The 22,172-nt window shown below is 41.7% G+C and overlaps 1 protein-coding gene and 1 non-coding gene across 2 annotated transcripts; one reads left to right on the top strand and one right to left on the bottom strand.

Moving 5' to 3' along the window:
- Positions 1–749: 749 nt before the first annotated feature.
- On the bottom strand, positions 750–21,754 carry C12H10orf88 (chromosome 12 C10orf88 homolog). The gene is made up of 6 exons (XM_055424459.2): positions 21,437–21,754; positions 20,110–20,313; positions 19,245–19,317; positions 17,006–17,212; positions 8,797–9,251; positions 750–3,773 (listed from the first exon to the last, which is right to left on the bottom strand). Exons 1-6 carry the CDS (start codon positions 21,598–21,600, stop codon positions 3,539–3,541), a joined length of 1,338 nt encoding a protein of 445 aa, XP_055280434.1. The 5' UTR covers positions 21,601–21,754; the 3' UTR covers positions 750–3,538.
- Positions 7,798–7,869, top strand: TRNAH-GUG (transfer RNA histidin (anticodon GUG)). The gene has a single exon. It is a non-coding gene; the product is annotated as a tRNA-His (tRNA).
- Positions 21,755–22,172: the final 418 nt, after the last annotated feature.

The following is a 22,172-nucleotide window of genomic DNA, read 5'->3' as shown; positions in this document are numbered from 1 at the left end:
ACTTCAGTATGATTCCTTAGAATGGGTTGGGCTGTAGAACCTGCACGATTATCAAGTTCCCCAGAGGATTCTGGCAAAGCCTGCTGAGCAAGTGAGTAGCAACTGACTTAACTCATCAGTCAGATGTTACATGGTTCTACTGATCCATTCACAAGACCCAAAGCAGGATGCCAGGAAATCCTGCAAGCGAGGCCAGGGGCAAAGCTCAACTCTGGTCTTCTCCCCAAGGCCGAGGGTAATCAGGTCACCCTCCTGCTTGAGCTGCTGCCAACTTGGTGCTAAAGATCTGCAGGGACGCAGTGATGGTTTTCCTGAGTCAGACCCAGGCTACTACCTTTTCAAGCCTTTCCTCTCACATGTGTCGTATGCTTGAGTCAATCTAAACTGCTCTCAATTCAGTGCAGTCCCTCAGTCGTGTCCAACTCTTTGCGAAAGCTGCATGCCAAGAATCTGTCCATCACCAACTCCCAGAGCTTACCCAAATTCATGTCCATTGAGTTGGTGATGCCATCCAACCGTCTCATCCTGTCATCCCCTTCTCCTCCCACCTTCAATCTTTCCCAGCATCAGGGTCTTTTCAGATGAGGCAGCTCTTCACATCAGGTGGCCAAAGTATTGGAGTTCCAGCTTCAGCATCAGTCCTTCCAATGAACACCCAGGACTGATCTCCCCTAGAATGGACTGGCTGGATCTCCTTGCAGTCCAAGGGACTCTCAAGAGTCTTCTCCAACACCACAGTTCAAAAGCATCAATTCTTCAGTGATCAGCTTTCTTCACAGTCCAACTCTCACATCCATACATGACCACGGGAAAAACCATAGCCTTGACTAGATGGAACTTTGTTGGCAAAGTAATGTCTCTGTTTTTTAATATGCTATCTAGGTTGGTCATAGCTTTTCTTCCAAGGAAAAAGTGTCTTTTAATTTCATGGCTGCTGTCACCATCTGCAATCATTTTGGAGCCCAAAAAGATAAAGTCTGCTACAAGTCTGCTACTGTTTCCAGTTTCCCCATCTATTTGCCATGAAGTGATGGGACCAGATGCCATGATTTTAGTTTTCTGAATTTTGAGCTTTAAGCCAACTTTTTCACTTACGTCCCCCTAAGAAGAGCCTTCAATGTTGTCTCTTTAGGTTTCACTTGTCCAGCCACTTGCTGAGGAACTCAGAGAGCAAGGGCAGCTTCATGAAGCTGCACCTGAGCTGAGCTTTGGACAGCAGTGTGACGACTGTGATGAGGGCAGGGAGAGGTGGGGGTCAGCGTACAGGAGGACTGGGCCAACAGCCCACAGGGGCTTGGGAAGAAGGGACAGGCTGGACCAGCAGGTCACGTCGTGGTGGCCCGTGTGCCTGGAAAGCTATGCTGGGGCTGAGTGAGGAAGCACCTCCGTGAGCCATCGACTCTTCATGACGAGTCACGTGGCAGTAGCATGCGAGTACACTCTCTGTCCTGCCCCTAAACGGCTGAAAATCCAGTGATGAGAGAAGCATGGAAACCTTCGTATGTCACCATGGGAAAGATGGAGATGAAACAATCCTCCAAGGGGAGGCAGTGTGGAAATTAAAATACATAACCTGTCTCCTGACCTCATTTTTAATCGCCCACACATCCCGTGCAGCCGCCTCTAACTGCTGTGGCTATCCTGACACGGGTGCAGCTGCCAACCCTCACTGCCCAGACTGGACTTACCAGCTGTGCCACCTACAAGTGGAGAAAAGTTACGAGAAAAAAAAGACTTTATAGAGATTTTGTACATACTGTGTGTCTGCTCCTCCCGTTTGAGCAAATTCAGGCAGTATTTCCTTAGGCAATAATGATTTTAACAAAGCAATTACATATACACATGTATAGAAATTTATAAATGTAAGAAAATCAATACCTTTGATCCCTGGTTTGGGAAGATCCCCTTGGAGTAGGAAATGGCACCCCACTCCAGTATTTTTGCTTGGAAAATTCCATGAGCTGAGGAGCCTGGTGGGCTACAGTCCATGGGGCCACAAAGAGTCAGACACAACTGAGCGACTGAGCACACACATGAATCTCTAATACATTTAAAATGTAATTTAGGTCTTTATTAACATGAAAAAAATTAAAAAATGGAAGATTATGAATTAAAGCTCATCTGAATTATTTATAATACTATAATCATAAATACTGTATTTAATTATTTTATAAAACACAGCATATGTGTTCTAGTTATACTAAGCAATTTGTGAATCAAAAAACAGACCACAATTATCAGAAGCTGTGTAAACTATTAATGAAAGGGTTCAACTTTAAGTGAGACACATTTCTCCTATGTGCTAAAAGAAATGCCATCTAATGGCTACATATGTTGTTAATAAATTAGGAAAAGACTGATAAAAGTTATATATTATACAAGTCCTACTCTGGGAGATGGTGAAGGACAGGGAAGCCTGGCATGCTACAGCTCATGGGGTCGCAAAGTCAGACATAACTTAGTGACTGAACAACCACCTCATATCCCTAACTTCAGAGTGATTTACAAATGAACAAATTTTATCCTAGTTCTCACTTCAAAGAACTAAATTCATGAAAATACTAAATGAGTGTAAACCATCCTTTTTCATCTAAAATATTAGATGAAAACATTTAATTTCCAGAGTGAATTCGTTAATTTTTTAGAGGCAAATATATCACCTTACAACACATATATGGTATCATTTCTGGAAATTAAGTCTGCCAGAGAGAACTGTAACCTCCTTGCTTTATGAGTCTTAACGCCTCAATGCAGAATCTCGGCATTTCATACTTTAAACAGAAAAGGGCTCTGGAAAGAAGAACCTGTGTCAGTTCGGAAAAGGAGAGAGTTCCTTCTGCTTCCTGGACTGACTGAGATAAAACAAGATGACGTCTCTCATTTTACACCAAACACTGCATCTGAAATTAATAAGCCTAACACAGGATAGGTCAGTTCTAATTACTAATTTTCTATCCACAGCTACAATGTGACAGAACACAAAATTAACAGCCCCAATGTAAACCAGTTTTACACATGCCAAACATCACATTTAATTTTTAACCTGAAATAAACAACAAAAAAGGTAACATAGTGATTTGAAATTAAAGGTTCCAAGTCTTAGGTACCCAGTTTTATAAGAACGATTAGAAAAAGAAAAAATATCAATCACATATTCTGAGCACTTTGTATACCCCTAAACATAAGGTCTTTGTAAATATTACAAGAGTACTCCAATCAAACACATATACAGTACAAACTAATGAAATGCTTTAGAAATCTTTAAAAAAATCTGAACATTTAAGCAACCCAGCTGTGTATGTGAATTTTTTACAAAAGTGAAAAATATGGGAAACAAGATTTGTGACCCTACCACATTAAATCTTAGTGTACAGTACCAGATTTACAGTAACAGTATAGTAAAATGAACACTGAAGCCACTTTACGCAAGTAAACAGCGATCCTCAAATGACATTAAATAGTTGATTTAACTCTTGGCAGTTTGGTTTTATAATAAATATGTAATAAATATCTGTAGTACTTTGTATATGTTGAGTGCTTATCTTTCTCCATTTGAAAGTCCTTCTCCAGAGTCATAATGTCTTAGAGGCATCCCAGAAGGTGGGGAGTTGGGGCGCTGCAGCAAGTCCATTAACAAAGCGATCTTATTATCTATGTGCTCCTGGAGTTTATATATTCGCTGATCAATGTAGTCTGTAAGTTTCTTTTCCATCAGTTCCATATTTTTAGAAAGAATCTTTTCCAAGTAGGAACAAATGGATTGCTCTTCCAGTCTAGAAGTAAATTTAAATAATAATGTAACAATTTTCTTTAATACTATAACAAAAACAACCAAACTGTAGTACAATAAAGTAGCCACAACTTTGAAATTTGTCGCCACAACTTTGAAATTTGTCTCCACAACTATATTCTGTCTCCTTGCAACATATTTCCAACACATACCCAGGAGACGACCACAACGCTGAATGCCCAAAGCCTTCTTATTTCTTTAATTCATTAAACATTTAAGCACAAAGTGAAATGAGAGTATAAAAATGAAGATGATGGAACTTCTACCCTCAAAGAATAGATCATTAGAAAGAAAGGGACTTTTTTTATTTTGAGCTCCAAATCTAAAGTCATCCTGTGAATTTTTTAAGGTCTTCTTCCGAGTACTTCCCTAAGCAATGGTACAATTGAAATAGTTGAGTTTTTTTTTTTTTAAATCCACATAACCTTACTAACGGAGAAGGCAATGGCAAGCCACTCCAGTACTATTGCCTAGAAAATCCCATGGATGGAGGAGTCTGGTAGGCTGCAGTCCGTGGGGTCGCTAAGGGTCGGACACGACTGAGCCACTTCACTTTCAGTTTTCACTTTCACACATTGGAGAAGGAAATGGCAACCCACTCCAGTGTTCTTGCCTGGAGAATCCCAGGGACGGGGGAGCCTGGTGGGCTTCCGTCTATGGGGTCACACAGAGTCGGACACGACTGAAGTGACTTAGCAGCAGCAACCTTACTAAATTACTAGAAGCTTCTATGAACAACTGTGTACAGGCTTTTATGTGGACAGATGTTTTCTTTTCTCTGGGATGAATGCCCAGGAGCATGACTGCTGAGGCACACGGTACCTATATACGCTTAGTTATCAGAAACAGCCGGAGTATTTTTTAGAGTGGCTGTAGCATTTTACATCTCCATGAGTAATGTATGAGAGATCCTCTTTCTCCACACCCTCATCAGAATTTGGTATTGTCACCATCTTACACTTTTTATTTCAGCCATTTGAATAACTGTGGAGTGGTATCATGTGGTTTTAATGTGCCTTTCCTTAATAGCCACGAGGTCAATAGCACATCTTTTCATGTGCTTATTTGCTTTTGCATAGCCTCTCGGGTAAAATGTCTCTCTCTGTCTTTTGCCCATGTGCCAGCTGGAGTTTTTAATGTTGAGTTTTAAGAGCCCTTTCTATATTTTAGATGTAAGTCATTTATTGGATTTGTGATTTGCAAATTTTTTCCCCAGTTTGGAATTTGTATTTTATTCCACTTCACAAAGTCTTTTTTAAAAAAGAATTTATTTATTTTTGGTTGTGCCAGGTCTCTGCTGCTGCGTGGGCTTTGCTCTCTAGCTGTGCCGAGCGGGAGCTACTCTTCAGTTGTGGTGCGCAGGCCTCTCTTCGTGTGGAGCACAGGCTCTGGGGCACGGGGGCTTCAGTGGTTGTGGCTCCTGCACTCTAGAGCACAGACTCAACAGTTGGGGTGCACAGGCTCAGCTGCCCCGCAGCACGTGGGATCTTATCAGATCAGGGAAACCCTTGTCTCCTGTACTGGCAGGATTTTTTTTACCACTGAGCCACTGGGAAGCCCCCAGAGTCTTTCACAGAGCAAAATTTTGCATTTTCATGTGGTCCAGTATATTTTCAATTTTCCTGCTTTTCGTGTCATATCTAAGAAATCTTGTCTAGGTTCCCAAAGAATGTCTCCTATGGATTATTAGAAAACTTCCAGAGCTTCATGTTTTACACTTACGGCTCTGATCCATTTTGAGTGAAGTTTTGTATAAGGTACAAGGTTTGGGTCACAGTTCACTCTTTGCTCTTTGGATATCCATCTGCTCCAGCACCATGAGTTAGAAAGACTCTTCTTCCTTTACTGAACTGCTGCTGCGCCTCTGTCAAAACTCAGTTGAGCGCACCTGTGTGGGTCTATCTCTGACCCTCTATTGGGCTCCACTGACCCCTGTGTCCGCCCCTCCGCCATCACTGCCCTGTCTTGATCCTCTCGCTGCAGAAGACTCGACACTGGAAGAGGGATGCCCCCGCTTCATTCTTTTTGTCAAGGTTGTCTTAGCTATTCTTCCTCTTTTGCTTTTCATAGAATTTTTAAAATAATCCTGTCTCTGTCTATAAAATATTGTGGTGAAATTTTAGTATGTATTGCATTAAACCTTTGTATCAATGGGGAGAACTGACAACTTTACTGTTAAAAACTGAATTTGTAATTTAACAATATCTGAGAAAGAAATATCCAGGCCCAGCTGGTTGCACTGAGGACTCCTATCAATACCAAACATCTTAAGAAGAGATAATGCCAGTTGTACACAATCTCTTTTAAGATGTGGAACTCATTTTATGAGGCCAGTATTATCCTCATAGGAAAAACCAAAGACAGGACAAGAAAAATACAGACCAGTACCTCTAATAAATTAGATGCAAGAATACTCAACAAAATATTAGCAAATCAGATCCAACATTGTATAAAAATTACAGCCCACAACTGAGTGGGATTTACTCTAGGTATGCAAGGTGGGTTCAAGTTTTGAAATTAATGTAATTCCCCATAAGATCAGACTACAGAAGAAAATTCATGATCATATAAATGGCCATAGGAAAAATATTTGACAGAAACCTAGTCATGATGAAAGAAATTCTCTGACAATTAGGAAGTAGGGAAGTCTAAAGTATTAAAGTAATTTAATACTTTTAAAGTATTAGGTTGGTGCACAAGTAATTTCAGTTTTGCACTGTTGAAACCTGCTGTTTGATAATGGAATACATTCTTAGATAAATGTGGTTATGTTACACATCATTTTAATGTGCATTCTCGCTTTATGATTTTTTTGCTAATGGCTTATTACTTGTTGTGTATTTTATATTTATATTAGATTAGGGAAATGATGTTAGACAAAAAGCAAATTCAAGCATTTTCTTTCCCATCTGAGCCACCAGGAAAGTCCTTTCAGTGATTTTCTTATTCGACTTCAAAGTGGGAAATAAAGCAGTAGAGACAACTCCCAACATCAACAACACAGTTGGTCTAGGAACTCCTAAGGAATATCTGGCGCAGTGGGGATTCAAGAAGTTTTGCAAAGGAAACAAGAGCCTTGAAGATGAAGAGCACAGTGGCCGGTCACGGAAGTTGACAATGACCAACTGAGAACAATCATTGAAGCTGATCCTCATACAGCTACCCAAGAAAGCTGCCTAAGAACTCAGCGTCAACCATTCTATGGTCATTTGACATCTGAAGGAAACTGGAAAGGTGAGAAAGCTGGCTCAGTGTTTGCCTCGTAAGCTGACGAAAAACAAAAAAAAATATCGTTTTGAAGTATCATCTTCTCTTATTGTATGCAATAACAAACCATTTCTCAATTGGATTGTGACATGTGATGAAAAGTGCATTTTATAAGACAACCAGTGCTGACCAGCTCAGTGGCTGGATTGAGAAAAAGCACCAAATCACTTCCCAGTGCCAAACCTGCACCAAAAAACGGTCATGGCCACTCTTGGTGGTCTGCTGCCCACCTGATCCACTACAGCTTTCCGAATCCAAGCAAAACCATTACATCTGAGAAGCGTGCTCAGCAAATCGATGAGGTGTGCTGGAAACTGCCACACCTGCAGCCAGATAGGTCAACAGAAAGGGCCCGATTCTTCTCCTCGACAATCCCTGAGTGCACGGCACACAACCGGTGCTTCAAAAGCTGAACGAACTGGGCTACAAAGTTTTGCCTCACCCCCCACATTCACTTGACCTCTTGTCAACCGACTACCACTTCAAGCATCTCAACGGCTTTTTGCAGGGAAAATGCTTCCACAACCAGCAGGAGGCAGAAAATGCTTTCCAAGAGTTTGTCAGATCCAGAGGCACAGATTTTTACACTACAGGAATAAACAAACTTATTTCTTGTTGGTAAAAATGTGTTGATTGTAATGGTTCCTACTCTGACTAGTACAGATGTGTTTGAGCTTAGTTATAATGATTTAAAATTCACGGTCCGAAAACCACAATTAAGTTTGCACCAACCTTGGGCTTCCCTGGTGGCTCAGACGGTAAAGCATCTGCCTGTGATGCGGAAGACCCAGGTTCGATCCCTGGGTTGGGAAGACCCCCTGGAGAAGGCAATGGCAACCCACTCCAGTATTCTTGCCTGGAGAATCCCATGGATAGAGGAGCCTGGTGGGCTACAGTCCATGGGGTCACAAAGAGTCGGACACGACTGAGCGACTACACTACACTAACATTAAAGTAACTTAAACTATTAAAGACTGTTATCTTTCCTTGTCCTTCTCAAGTAGGAACCACTTTTTTTAACTTATTAAACTCCTCAAACTGAATGCTATTGGAACATTAAAAAAAAAAAATTCAACCAACAGAACTACCTCATTTTATAATGTAATAAAAGTAAAAATCCAAAGTTTGAAATAGTTAAGTCAAATAGTTAAGCCAGGACTATGATTAGAGTCCTGAATTCCAGTGCAATATTTGGACACATTCCATTTATATAAAGGATGGGGAACATACTAAATTGCTACCACTTAATCAAAGCAGGACTGGAAAAAATTGGAATTATGAAACCAGAGGATAAGAAATGTATACTGTAAATAATTAAGAGCTGAAAACTGTTTGGATGACTCCAAAATTAGCCTGGGTCACACAGGATCTACAAGGAAAATCCGTTGCAGTGGCTCACTTCATACAATCAGGCAAACAGTGTACACATCACGGCTACCACAGCTCCTCTCCTTTCATACGGGTAACTCTCTACTCTGACCCGTCTGCTGCTTATACTCCTCCCACCAAACGCCTGAGAAGGGCTCGGCACCTCCACTTTACACACCTTTCAAAGCAATGCATTCTACTCTGCAGAACATTTCTTTCCTCTATGTGTGTCAGTGGTGAACTGTCAAGGCTCCTACAGTTCTCTCCGGAAACAATTTCAGGCAGAAGCTGCTGAAACAAACCTCTTTCCTCCACCTGCCTCCTCCCCCTCCCCCACAGCCCATCTCGACCACACGGGTCTAAACACTTACGTGACACCCCCAGAGCTTCCGCCGGGCTTGGCGACGCTGTCCTGCCACTTGGTGCCGGGTCCCACCCGGAGATGGCTCACCTGACCACACAAATTCTGGAGAAAAGGCAGCAACTCGGAGTTAGGTATGTGTGAGCTGTCACTTGCTTTCTTTGATAAGAAAGAAGATACTGCATTCTTCAGATCATTCTCAAGAAGAGAACGGCTTTGTGGCACAATTTTACACTCTTGGAGGCGGCTCATACTTCCTCCACCAGCTGGCTGCGGACTTTTCTCAGTGTCAGCTTCCGAGTCTTCAGTCACGTTTCCAGATGTCAATCCAGTTCTGAAAGGAAAAGGTGTGGAGGATGACTTGTCGAAGGCTCCCGGAGGAGACGAGGACTGCAGTCCCGTCACGCGCTTGTGTCCCGTGTCTCCCAGTATCCACTGCAGCTGCTCTCCGATGGCAACACAATTCTAAGGAAGGCAGATAAGAAAACAGCAGCAACATTAATGATAATGACAGCTAACTCTGCAGTAACCTAGAGTCAGGCAAGCTGCCTTCTTTCATCTGAGCCTCAGAACATCCACGTGGAGTAGGCTACAGCCACTGTCCCAATACTGAGTTGAGGAGAAAAGACTAAAGCTAACCTGGCCAAGGTAACACAGCCGTCTGTGGCAGAGCTAGGACTGGAACCCTGGACACCCAACTCCAGAGTCAGGACTTCTAGTCATTTCAGTGTAGTTTTGCTATGGAAAATCTTCAATTAAATACAAGCATACTTAGTAAAATTGCATAGGCATATTTTAATGTTTCCACTACAAAGGCCTCCTTAATCTATGGTATCTTCTAATGAGTCACGATAATTGATAATTTTCCTAGAATTAAAAATCATCTGCCCACTGTCACAAATGTAGGCCACCCTAAAGAAATACAATTTGTTTTCACTAGAAGATAGACTAGATAGTTACTTGCTTAAAGTTTGATGTTCTACTTATATACTTAAAGTCTGCATATTTTTGTGACATTTTCAATGATTAAAATGAGCTAGCTACCTTTTGGCCATGTCTGCCATAATAATTTATAGGGTAATAATTATGTTTTGTGGCCTCAACTCAACTAGCTAGGCTATACTCGTTCCTGAGAAGACTGGCTCACATCTGATAGGAGGTTATACTGTCTCCTATAGGGAGGCACACTCTTGCTATGGTCTTCAATTTTTCTGCAAGAGAAAAGCAAAACTACCTCTAGCCTAGCTAACTGTTAAATTTTATGGTGCCATCCTAAATTCTAAACCCAGATCTCTACTAGAGATACTTATCAGGGAATATCATCTCACAGTGATATTATTGTTCAAAACCTTGTATGAGAGACTAAGAAAATTATTATTCAAGATTAGATGAAGACACTCAATCCATATATTTTCTGGATATTTGAAAAATGATTCTTGGATTAAGTGAGCCCCAAACTTACTCGTTAAACAAATATCTTCCAGAAATCTACTCTGTGTTAGGTACTGTTTCAGGCCCTGGAAATAAGCCAGTGAACAAAAAACAAAATCACTGATGTGTGGACAGTACAATCTAGGCAGCAGGGGGAGATAGACAACAAAGAAAGAAAGAAACCCTGTGGATGGAGCCAGTGATACTTCAGGGAAAATACAACAGGACATACGAATAATGAGAGCCAGGGAAGTTGGTGTGTGGGAGCAACAGGGCCCCAAGGAACTTCTACTCAACTGCCCACTGGAGAAACTCCCTCTATAACAAAATCTTATCTTCTTCTATTGAATGCAAGTTTTAAGTAAATATTAAATTATTCCTAAAGAATGATGATTATATACAATTTATAAAATTTAAAAATTAGACCACTCTCCTTTGTTGAAAAGAAGCTTTATTGAATCATAAAGGCAAAACTCGATTATTTTTGGTGGTAGCATAATTTTGATACTACAAGAAAACTTTATGATAGAAAATTGAAAAGTCTACAAAATTGCGATTACATTAATAGTGGACTCAATGTCAAAACTGTAAATGACAATTAATTTGCCAGAAATTTTAATCAGAAAAATCTAAATTCAATTAAGGCATCTGCTATATGAATTTTTCTTTTCTGATATATTATAACATTATTATAATTATATATATTTATATAATTATATAATTATAAGAAATTCATTGATCATAAAAATTAGTCATATTCTTCTAGAGAAAAGCTCTTAAGGTGATTACTTTTTACTTTGTATTAAATGTTGAGAAATTCACAGGTTAGTCTATAGGACAGTGCAGTAAATGAACCAACTTTAGATGCTGGTGGCTATTCTTCTACTTCTTTTGTTTGCCTTTATTCAATTCTTAATTTTCTTGAGCTGTCATATGTTGCCTTGCAAGGGACATCAAACCTTTTTTAAAGTAGGCAGAAAAAAATATATAAAATGATTCATATGTACTGATTGTTTAGGGCACATGTCATATGCTATTAACATGTGGAAAAAACATACAGCAGGCTGAAAACCATGAAAGCATTTATGTAGAATTGTGTCCATATACTTGTACATGTATATTTAATTTCAAATATATATACATATACTCCAAGATTTCTGAAAAACTGTTTATGAACATCTTGTAGGATTTCTGAAGATCATCTTTAATTCTTTTAATTATAAAGAATGTGCGTGTGTAAGTATCACTTTGAAAAAGCAAGAAAAAAGATCTTTTTTCATTTTCTTAAAGATGTAAAAGGTAAACAATAAAAATCTTGAATAACTGAATATATTTTCTTTGAGAAAATATATTTTCTCACAGCTTTCACTCAGATAACTTTAAATGACAATCATATACCAGGAATTTAGAGACAGAATTCCCACTCAATTATTCTAAACTGCAGAAGCAAAAACAGTCAAGTTCACACATTTGAACTTCGAAACAAGAAAATAAGAAACCACTTTAATAAAATTTTTCACAAGGCACAGGTGAAACAGGGAGAGGCCGGTAAGCTGCTCCCAGGTCCTTCCTTTCCCCTTCTGGACAGGCCCTGCCCCAATTAACACATGAAGGTTCTAAAGAGTATGTGTCATTACACCCCTTCCACAGGAGGAGGGGTTCTGATTATGAAACATTCCTACTTTATACTCAACAGACAGCTACAGAGCTCATGTGACACTTTACATCTTATCACCTAACCTGATGGCTCACATAGTAAAGAATCTGCCTGCAATGTGGGAGACCTGAGTTCTATTCCTAGGTGGGGAAGATCCCCTGGAGGAGGAAATGGAAACTCACTTCAGCATTCTTGCCTGGAGAATTCCATGGACAGAGGAGCCTGGCGGGCTACAGTCCTCAAGATCGCAAAGAGGTGGACACTGAAAACTTTCATCTTATCACTATTCAAACCGACTCCCTGAAGATCTCTAAGGAGTACCTGGTTGATAATCTGAAGGGCGTATATACTTTGTACTTACCTGGAGCCATAAACAAGACAGCCAGGTCCTATTTGCACAAAGTTTATATATTAGTGAGATAAACAGAACAATACACGAATAAAAACAAAAATAGTCGAGAAAGCTCTGATGAAAATATGATAAGAGGTTTGGAGGAAGAGGCTAATTATTTTAAACAGGGTGGTTAGGGACAGTCTTGCTTAAGATGGAACATTTAAGATGAGGCTGAAAGAACAAGAAAAGGGCAGACTTGCTAAGATGGAGAAGAGGGGATTCTGGCCAAAGAGAACAGTTAAGAGTGCAGAGGTCCTGAGGTGGGAGCACAGGTGGGTATCTGGGGAACACACACCTCAGAATGTCTAGAGACGAGCATCTGAGGAGATGCGACAGGAGATGGTGTTGAGGAGGGAACGATGGCCCAGATCTGAGATGACAGGGTGAGGAATCTGGATTAACTCTGCTGCGGGGGGAAGCAGTTCGGGGACATCACACAGGGGAAGTCGAGTCTGATGGACCCTGAGATCATTCTGGTTGCTCTGTGGAGACGGAGCACTGGAGCAGGAGCATCTGTTAGGAACCTCCTGAGCTATGCAGGTGAGATCACTCTACCAGAGAACGAAGAGGACGGACTCTGTTCTTTTGGAAGCTCTCCTTTCTGAGGTTTCCAAGATCATCACCAGCTCTCCTGTTCTCCTATGTCTGCCCGTCCCTCCAATGATACTCCTACTAAATTAATATTGGCAAATCTCACAGAAGTTATATGCTATTTTAATTTGTATTTCTTGTTTTAAAGTTTCACATCTAAAATTCAATACTTCCAAATTAAATTCCTTTTTCCCCAAGTCACTCCCTCCGTTGTGTTCCATGTGTATTATTAGTAACAGCATCTTCAAAACTTTAGTTTCTGATTGTTTTTCTCCCACAAAACTCATACTAAGTTATGGTCAGGTCTCACCAGTACCACTGCTGTAGCATCTCACAGCCCAGGACCTGCTTCCTCCTTCAAGTTTAGGCCCTTTTTAACCCTCATCTGGATGAGAAATAACAGATGTTTTCCATCTTGCAGCCTCACTTCCTGCTGACCCATCTTTACACATAATTGGTTCAGTTCAGTTCACTCACTCAGTCATGTCCGACTCTCTGTGACCCCATGAACTGCAGCACACCAGGCCTCGCTGTCCATCACCAACTCCCAGAGTTTACCCAAACTCATGTCCATTGAGTTGGTGATGCCATCCAACCATCTCATCCTCTGCTGTCCCCTTCTCCTCCTGCCTTCAGTCTTTCAAATGAGTCAGCTCTTTCCATTAGGTGGCCAGCTATTGGAGTTTCAGCTTCAACATCAGTCCTTTCAATGGACACTAAGGACTGATCTTCTTTAGGATGGACTGGTGGATCTCCTTGCACTCCAAGGGACTCTCAAGAGTCTTCTCCAACACCACAGTTCAAAAACATCAATGCTTCAGTGCTCAGCTTTCTCAACTCTCACAACCATGCATGACCACTGGAAAAACCATAGCCTTGACTAGATGGACCTTTGTTGGCAAAGTAATGTTGCTGCTTCTTAATATGCTAAGTTGGTCATAACTTAGGAGTAAGCGTCTTTTAATTTCATGGCTGCAGTCACTATCTGCAGTGACTTTGGAGCCCCCCAAAATAAAGTCAGCCCTGTTTCCACTGTTTCCCCATCTATTTGCCATGAAGTGATGGGACCTGATGCCATGATCTTAGTTTTCTGAATGTTGAGCTTTTAAGCCAACTTTTTCACTCTCCTCTTTCACTTTCATATAGGCTCTTTAGTTCTTCTTCACTTTTCTGCCATAAGGGTGGTGTCATCTGCATATCTGAGGTTATTGATATTTCTCCCAGCAATCTTGATTCCAGCTTGTGCTTCTTCCAGCGCAGCGTTTCTCATGATGTACTCTGCATATAAGTTAAATAAGCAGGGTGACAATATACAGCCTTGATGTACTCCTTTTCCTATTTGGAACCAGTCTGTTGTTCCATGTCCAGTTCTAACTGTTGCTTCATGACCTGCATACAGATTTCTCAAGAGGCAGATCAGGTGGTCTGGTATTTCCATCTCTTTCAGAATTTTCCACCACAGTTTATTGTGATCCACACAGTCAAAGGCTTTGGCATAGTCAATAAAGCAGAAATAGATGTTTTTTTGGAACTCTCTTGCTTTTTCAATGATCCAGCAGATGTTGGCAATTTGATCTCTGGTGCCTCTGCGTTTTCTAAATCCAGCTTGAACATCTGGAAGTTCACGGTTCATGTACTGCCGAAGCCTGGCTTGGAGAATTTTGAGCATTACTTTGCTAGCGTGTGAGATGAGTGCAATTGTGTGGTATTTTGAGCATTCTTTGGCATTGCCTTTCTTTAGGATTGGAATGAAGACTGAGCTTTTCCAGTCCTGTGGCCACTGCTGAGTTTTCCAAATTTGTTGGCATATTGAGTGCAGCACTTTCACAGCATCATCTTTTAGGATTTGAAATAGCTCAGCTGGAATTCCATCAGCTCCACTAGCTTTGTTCATAGTGATGCTTCCTAAGGCCCACTTGACTTCACATTCCAAGATGTCTGTGAGTGTACACACCAGTGTGATTATTTGGGTCGTGAAGATTTTTGTACAGTTCTTCTGTGTATTCTTGCTACCTCTTCTTAATACCTTCTGCTTCTGTTAGGTCATACCATTTCTGTCCTTTATTGTGCCTATCTTTGCATGAAATGTTCCCTTGGTATCTCTAACTTTCTTGAAGAGATCTAGTCTTTCCCAGTCTATTGTTTTCTTCTATTTCTTTGCACTGATCACTGAGGAAGGCTTTCTTACCTCTCCTTGATATTCTTTGGAACTCTGCATTCAAATGGGTATATCTTTCCTTTTCTCCTTTGCTTTTCGTTTCTCTTTGTTTCACAGCTATTTGTAAGGCCTCCTCAGACAGCCATTTTGCTTTTTTTGCATTTCTTTTTTTTGTGGATGGTCTTGATCCCTGTCTCCTATACAATGTCACGAACCTCCATCCATAGTTCATCAGGCACTCTATCAGATCTAGTCCCTTAAATATATTTCCCACTTCCACTGTATAATCGTATGGGATTTGATTTAGGTCATACCTGAATGGTCTAGTGGTTTTCCCTACTTTCTTCAATTTCAGTCTGAATTTGGCAATAAGGAGTTCATGATCTGAGCCACAGTCAGCTCCCGGTCTTGTTTTTGCTGACTATATAGAGCTTCTCCATCTTTTATGCAAAGAATATAATCAATCTGATTTCGGTATTGACCATCTGGTGATGGCCATGTGTAGAGTCTTCTCTTGTGTTGTTGGAAAAGGGTGTTTGCTATGACCAGTGCATTCTCTTGGCAAAACTCAATTAGCCTTTGCCCTACTTCATCCTGTCTCCAAGGCCAAATACGCCTGTTACTCCAGGTGTTTCTTGACTTCCTACTTTTGCATTCCAGTCCCCTATAATGAAAAGGACATCTCTTCTGGGTGATAGTTCCAAAAGGACTTGTAGGTCTTCATAGAACCGTTCAACTTCAGCTTCTTCAGTGTTACTGGTTGGGGCATAAACTTGGATTACTGTAATATTGAATGGTTTGCCTTGGAAATGAACAGAGATCATCCTGTCGTTTTTGATATTGCATCCAAGTACTGCCTTTTGGACTCTTTTGTTGACCATGATGGCTACTCCATTTCTTCTAAGGGATTCCTGCCCACAGTAGTAGATATAATGGTCGTCTGAGTTAAATTCACCCATTCCAGTCCATTTTAGTTCACTGATTCCTAGAATGTCTACGTTCACTCTTGCCATCTCCTGTTTGACCACTTCCAATTTGCCTTGATTCATGGACCTAACATTCCAGGTTCCTACGCAATATTGCTCTTTATAGCATCGGACCCTGCTTCTATCACCAGTCACACCCACAAGTGGGTGTTGTTTTTGCTTTGGCTCCGTCTCTTCATTCTTTCTGGAGTTAGTTCTCCACTGATCTCCAGTAGTATACTGGGCACCTACCGACCTGGGGAGTTCATCTTTCAGTGTCCTATCTTTTTGCCTTTCCATACTGTTTATGGGGTTCTCAAGGCAAGAATACTGAAGTGGTCTGTCATTCTCTTCTCCAGTGGATCACATTTTGTCATGCGAAGCTAAAAGACACCCACAAACTTTATAGCATTCAAAATCCTCTATGATCCAGCCCCAGTCCACCTGAGGCTTCTCCTATCACATCTTCACTCCAGAGAAATGAACTTCTATTCCCTTCCTAGCTACATCCTACTCCTTCCAGCACTGAAGATTTAATCTGAACTATTCTCCAGCTCTTAAGTTGCATCTCTCCAAATTCACTTGCTTAATCCCACCCTTTCTCTTTAAAGGCCCAGATAAAATGCCACTTTCTTTAATAAGCCTTTCCTAGTCTTTCTCAACATTCCCCACTTACATGCCCTGAGTTCCCTATTAAGTCTACAGAAATTCTTAAAAGACTGGCTGTAGACTAATTCACCTTAGAACTTTTTAAAGTAATCGAAACAGTGCATTATTCATGAAAAACGGGCTAAGTAAATGCTTGCTGAATGAATGAGCTAGAGAATTAACAGAAAATTGTGAAGTCTGTAAAAACCATTTTTTTTTGCAAGATGCAATTTTTATATAAGTCAGTAAAGATAACAGGGAAATCAGTAATAATAAAAGCTAAAAGGAAAAAATTTATGTCACCACATGTTGTAGTAAAGTGCTATCATTTAGAGAAATGTAATGGTATCTGGAAAGAAATCCATTCCTACTCACCTGCTGCTGGAATCTCACCATCTTCATCAACTGCTGAGCTCCAGGTGATAACTTTGACCCCATGGACTCCATGATGGTTTGGACCCTCTCCAGGTCTATCCTTGATCCAAGAGCGCGAGAGCCTGCTGAAGAATGTGCCGAGACTGGTCTTACGTGTACCACAACTTTACTGATGAACACACAGTTCTTTTCACCAAAGGAGAGCAGCTATTGTAACACAAAAGTTCAGCAAAATTAATAGCAATAAAAACAACCATTATTTAAGGTCATTTCTTGTCAATATTGAAGTAACACTGAAGCATTCAAAAGTCTAAAAATTAACCTCAAGTACATTTTAAAGTTTCTCTAGTCACAGAAAAAAGCTATAAAGAACTACATAAACTTTAAAGTCTTTTTGCAACTAAAAAAAATTAAGTGTAATTAATGTTTTACTTAATAGTTTAAGGAATTAAAGATAAACTATTCCAATCTGAGTCCTTAACATACTGAAACTTGCCATAATATTATGTGATATTAAATAAGACTCACTAGAAGCCCATGCAAGGTGTTGGCTGATAGTTAATACAGTTCCGTATTTTAAAATTTAGAATAAATTTTAAAGGAATTCTAAGAGAATGTCCAGATGACTTAAGAGAGCTCAACAGTTTGCACATAGAAAAGATGAGTTCACGGTGATTTTCTAATGTGTCAAGAGTAAATAAAGGTCAGTCTCTGAGCCTAGTTCTTCTGGCTTCTGTCCCAGGAGCTATTCCGTGCTTCATGCTGCCTCACTTTGTTCATGCTTCTAAACCAAGATGTTTCCTGTGCGCCGTAGGACTGCAAAGTAGCAAAGTGGAACGCAAACAGGATTTAGAATCAGACAGACCTGAGTTCAGTGAGGGCTGTGCCTGGGTGACCCTGGGCAGATGCCAAACTTGAGTCAGGGGTAAAATCAGTTCACATGGTTGTTATAAGGATTGTGTGTTAAAATGTCCAGTATAGATCACTGAGTGAGTGCTCAAAGACACACATCAGTAACTATCATTCAACTTTCATAAACTATTGAAGGTACTACTGGCCCAGAAGAGGTCATACAAACGCAAAGATTTTCCTAAATCAAACTCTCTGCACTCCCTGGTAGTTGACAGTTATGAATCCCTTTCACCTTCAGAGACAACAAACCCATACATCACACAAAGACACAGGTGAATACAGGTCCATGATCCAAAAACAGTGTTGCACCAAAGATGTGACTGTCATCAGCAAGTGAGTAAATACCTCATGAAATGTATACACCCACATCTCAACTTCCTTATTATTCCTGCCCCAAACCTTTCTCAGGAGTGAATGTGGTACCTATTTTCCACACTGAATCAACCTATTATCTGTCTTGCCCACTATAATATTAGCAATGTGATGGCTTCATTCCAATTTATTTCTAATTCCTAAATGTCAAGTACCATATCTGTCATTAATAGGCTTTCCAATATGTGTGGATGAATGAATCACCTTAAACAACTTTAGAAGCTATTAGTATACACACCTAAACAACATCTTTGCTCTTCTGTAATAATCAGCACAGAATTTTAGAGATAAAAATAATCAATTCAATAATTTATTTTCTTCAGTTCCCTAATATTACCCATAAAGTAGGTCCAAACAAAAATGAAGAAACTGGCTCAAGATTACTCTGCTAGTCAGCAAAAGAGCCTACATAATAGCCAGGGCTTATGGTTTCCAGCTCTATACCCTTTCCCTACACCTGATGACATCAGTAAACTTCACTTTAACAATATTGTTCATGCTGAAGACACCAGTTCAATTCTCTTTAACTTTGTGTTACCCTTGTCTGAAAGTTCTCTAATTATATTTTATCTTTCTAAATATTTGGGGGCAAAAACTGCATATGCTTTTTTTTTTGACACCTTTCATAAAAAGATAACAAATCTTTTAAACTTACATATTCAAGTAAATAAACTATAACTTAGTTAAAATTTTTATTTTTTTAATCACAGTTTTTGGAGGCTTAAAAGTAAAATATCACTGTGTTATCAACAGGATATGTCATGACATAGCAATGTAATAAATGTTCAAATTTTTTAAAAAAAGCATAATTTTTTAGAAAATAATTACTAAGTATTTCTGAACTAGAACTGGAAACCAAGTTGGACTAATTATTTTACCCACTCAACAGAAAGTGTATATAAGGCAGAAAAACAACTATAGTTTTCAAATTAGTTAAAATTTAGGAATGACTTACCTTTATTTTACAAGCATATGTGGGAGACTCCAATTTTAGATATTTTTTGTACAAAGTAATCTTTTCATGTTCACTAAAAATAAAAAAAATTATAAAAGTTTCATACATTATCATTTATAATAGTTACAGTTAAAAATAAAGGTTTCCAAGACAATATTTAAATCCTGAAATTCAGTTTTCCTGGTGAGACATAAACAGTTGGAATTTCCTGTGGAGTTGCACTGGATATAAAAACACTATCTGCCAGTTACTAGCTACATGAGAAAATTAATCAACAGTATTAATCATGTAGCACAGAGCACACCATAAAGCTCAAGAATATATCCATTATATACAACATGCCCGGTTCACATTTTGATTCATATTAAGAAACGATTAAGACAGAATCTTCATAAGAAATTGGGGGGAAAAAATCAAAAAGTATAATAATGGGTTAAGTATGCTGGTATGGCAGTCTTGAATTCATGCACTATTTGTAAACGGTCTCCTATAGGAAAATGGTCAAAATTCTAGACTGATCAGACAAATTAATTTTTGGAAAACAGAGCCTTGTAAGTTAAATAAAACAAATGTGAAACACTTACCAGAGTTTTATTCTAATAAAACTTTTCCACTAACTAGCTATGATATTTTATCAACTTCTCTCTCTTCCATTAGCTCTCCATTTCCACATTTATAAAAACAACTAGGCTGCTCTAGACTGTCTTTAAGATCCCTAAAGGCCTAAACTTCTACGTCTGCTGGTATGTTTCTATCTTCTCTCTCCCAGTGTTTAGCACCAATGTCAGAGAATCAACAAATACTGCAAAAGTTCAAGAAAACACAACACTACTTCAGAACACTTCCACATGCATAAGTCACAAACCTGTTATCCAGAACATTACAAACATTCTTGCCCCTACTGGTTCCACAGTACTCCTCTCCTAAGTACACTTCCATATTTCTTGCTGAACTTAAAATGCCAATAGAAACGATTTCTTCACCTCCATGAGGGTCACATCTCAGGTAAAGGAAGCAGGGGTTTTCATCTTGGTTGTTCAGGTTCCTTTTCAAAATCACCTGATCCTGGCTGAAAAGAAAATGAAGAATATACCTATAGTTCTCTGAACATTGTCGTTAATCCACTTACTGGGCCACAGGGTTGACATATTATCCAAATCCCTTACGTCTGCATTTGGAGTCCAAGTGCACTCCAAAACACTGACCAAATAAATGCGCAATAAAGAAATCATGATGACATGATGCTTTAGACGAGGGCCTCCACTATTTTCCCTTGACTTCTATCTACATTGGCGTTCCGTTCCGTTCAGTCGCTCAGTCGTGTCCGACTCTTTGCGACCCCGTGGACTGTAGCCTACCAGGCTTCTCAGTCCACGAGATTCTCCAGGCAAGAATACTGGAGTGGGTTACCGGTTCCTTCTCCAGGGGATCTTCCCGACCCTGGGATCGAACCCGGGTCTCCTGCATTGGAGGCAGACGCTTTAATCTCTGAGCCACTAGGGAAGCTTATCTAGTTAATGAAATAGATTTACTGAGTGGCCAGCATGAAATTAAACAAACAAAAAAAAAGGCTAGAAGTGTGTGTGCGGGGGTCGGGGGCTGGGGTTGCAGAATGGAATAAAGGACAAATGTGTGCCATTTTCAAAATCAAGCTTATGAAGATATTCGACATTTGGATTGTTTAATGCCTATTTTGACAGACCGGAGGTTTTTGTTTCAGGATGAGAGGCCGGTTCTGATCCGACAAGGGGCCTCAGGAGCCGACGAGCTGGACTCAAGGGGCGTGTGTGTGAAACGCTGCCTCCCGCGCACCTGCCCCCGGCCCCAGCATTCGCACCCGAGTCCGCTCGGCGCTCCCGCCGACGCTCCCGTGCCCTCCCGCCACCCGGGCCCGGCGCTCCCTCCCCCGCCGCCCGCGCGGCTCCCGCACCCCGGGCGCAGCCCCGCCGCCCGCGCGGCTCCCGCATTCCCGGCGCAGCCCCGCCGCCCGCGCGGCTCCCGCATTTCCGGCGCAGCCCCGCCGCCCGCGCGGCTCCCGCTCGGCTCCCGCATTCTGGGCGCAGCCCCGCCGCCCGCGCGGCTCCCGCATCCCGGGCGCAGCCCCGCTCCCCTCAGGGCGCCCGCCCGCCCGCGCGGCTCCCCCAGGCGCGGCCGTCAGCCGGCGCAGCCCAGTCCCCGCCGGCCCGGCGCACCCCGCGGCGGGCGGCTCCAGCAGCTCCTCCCAGTCGGCGTCCCGGGCGCCGAGCCCAGCCGGGGTGAGACGGAGACTCCGGGCCAGGGCTCCGCACGCGGCATCCCAGGAAGAGGCCAGGGTCGGGCGGCGGGTCAGCGGCCCATGTACGGTCTCGGTCTCCATTCGGCCACCGACGGGCCAGGCCGGCTCCGGAACCTCTCTCTATAGCTCTTTAATTTGCGCCAGATCGAGGGAAGGTGAAGGAACAGGGCAACTTCCGGCTCGGCCGGCGGCAAACCTGACAACCGCGGCTTCCCGGCTGCGTCGGGAAGGGACCAGCTGCCGCAGACACGCATGCGCATACCGGCCGGTTTGGGCGGAGGGGGGGCGCCCAAGCCTTTGGGGAAAGAGCTGGAGGGCGGCGCATGAGCACTGGCAGCCGCGTCCAAGCCCTGGGATTTGCGCAGGCGCGGTGCAGAGCGCGCGGGAACGCAGCGGTTATTCGACGTTATCCCAGGAGCTGAAGCCGGTGGTGTCGCTCCCCTTTTGCTGGGCTGACCGAGTTGGGCTGGTCCATTGAGGAGAGTCCATCGCGAGTTCGGTGTGGCGTCCGTTGCTCTCGAGAGCTGAAGGACCTGTTCTCGACCGTGGGTGTCTCTGGAGTGGACGCCGGTAGTTTTTGCTGATGGCAGTTGGGTGCGGGGTTTGGGGACTGCGCGGGTGGCCGTGGAGTCGCCTTGTCGCTCCTCACCCGG

The sequence above is a fragment of the Moschus berezovskii genome, chromosome 12 (assembly GCF_049115385.1).
Source record: "Moschus berezovskii isolate FMDL1 chromosome 12, NW_MosBer_1.0, whole genome shotgun sequence".
NCBI lineage: Eukaryota > Metazoa > Chordata > Mammalia > Artiodactyla > Moschidae > Moschus > Moschus berezovskii.
This window is presented reverse-complemented; position numbering and strand designations above follow the sequence as displayed.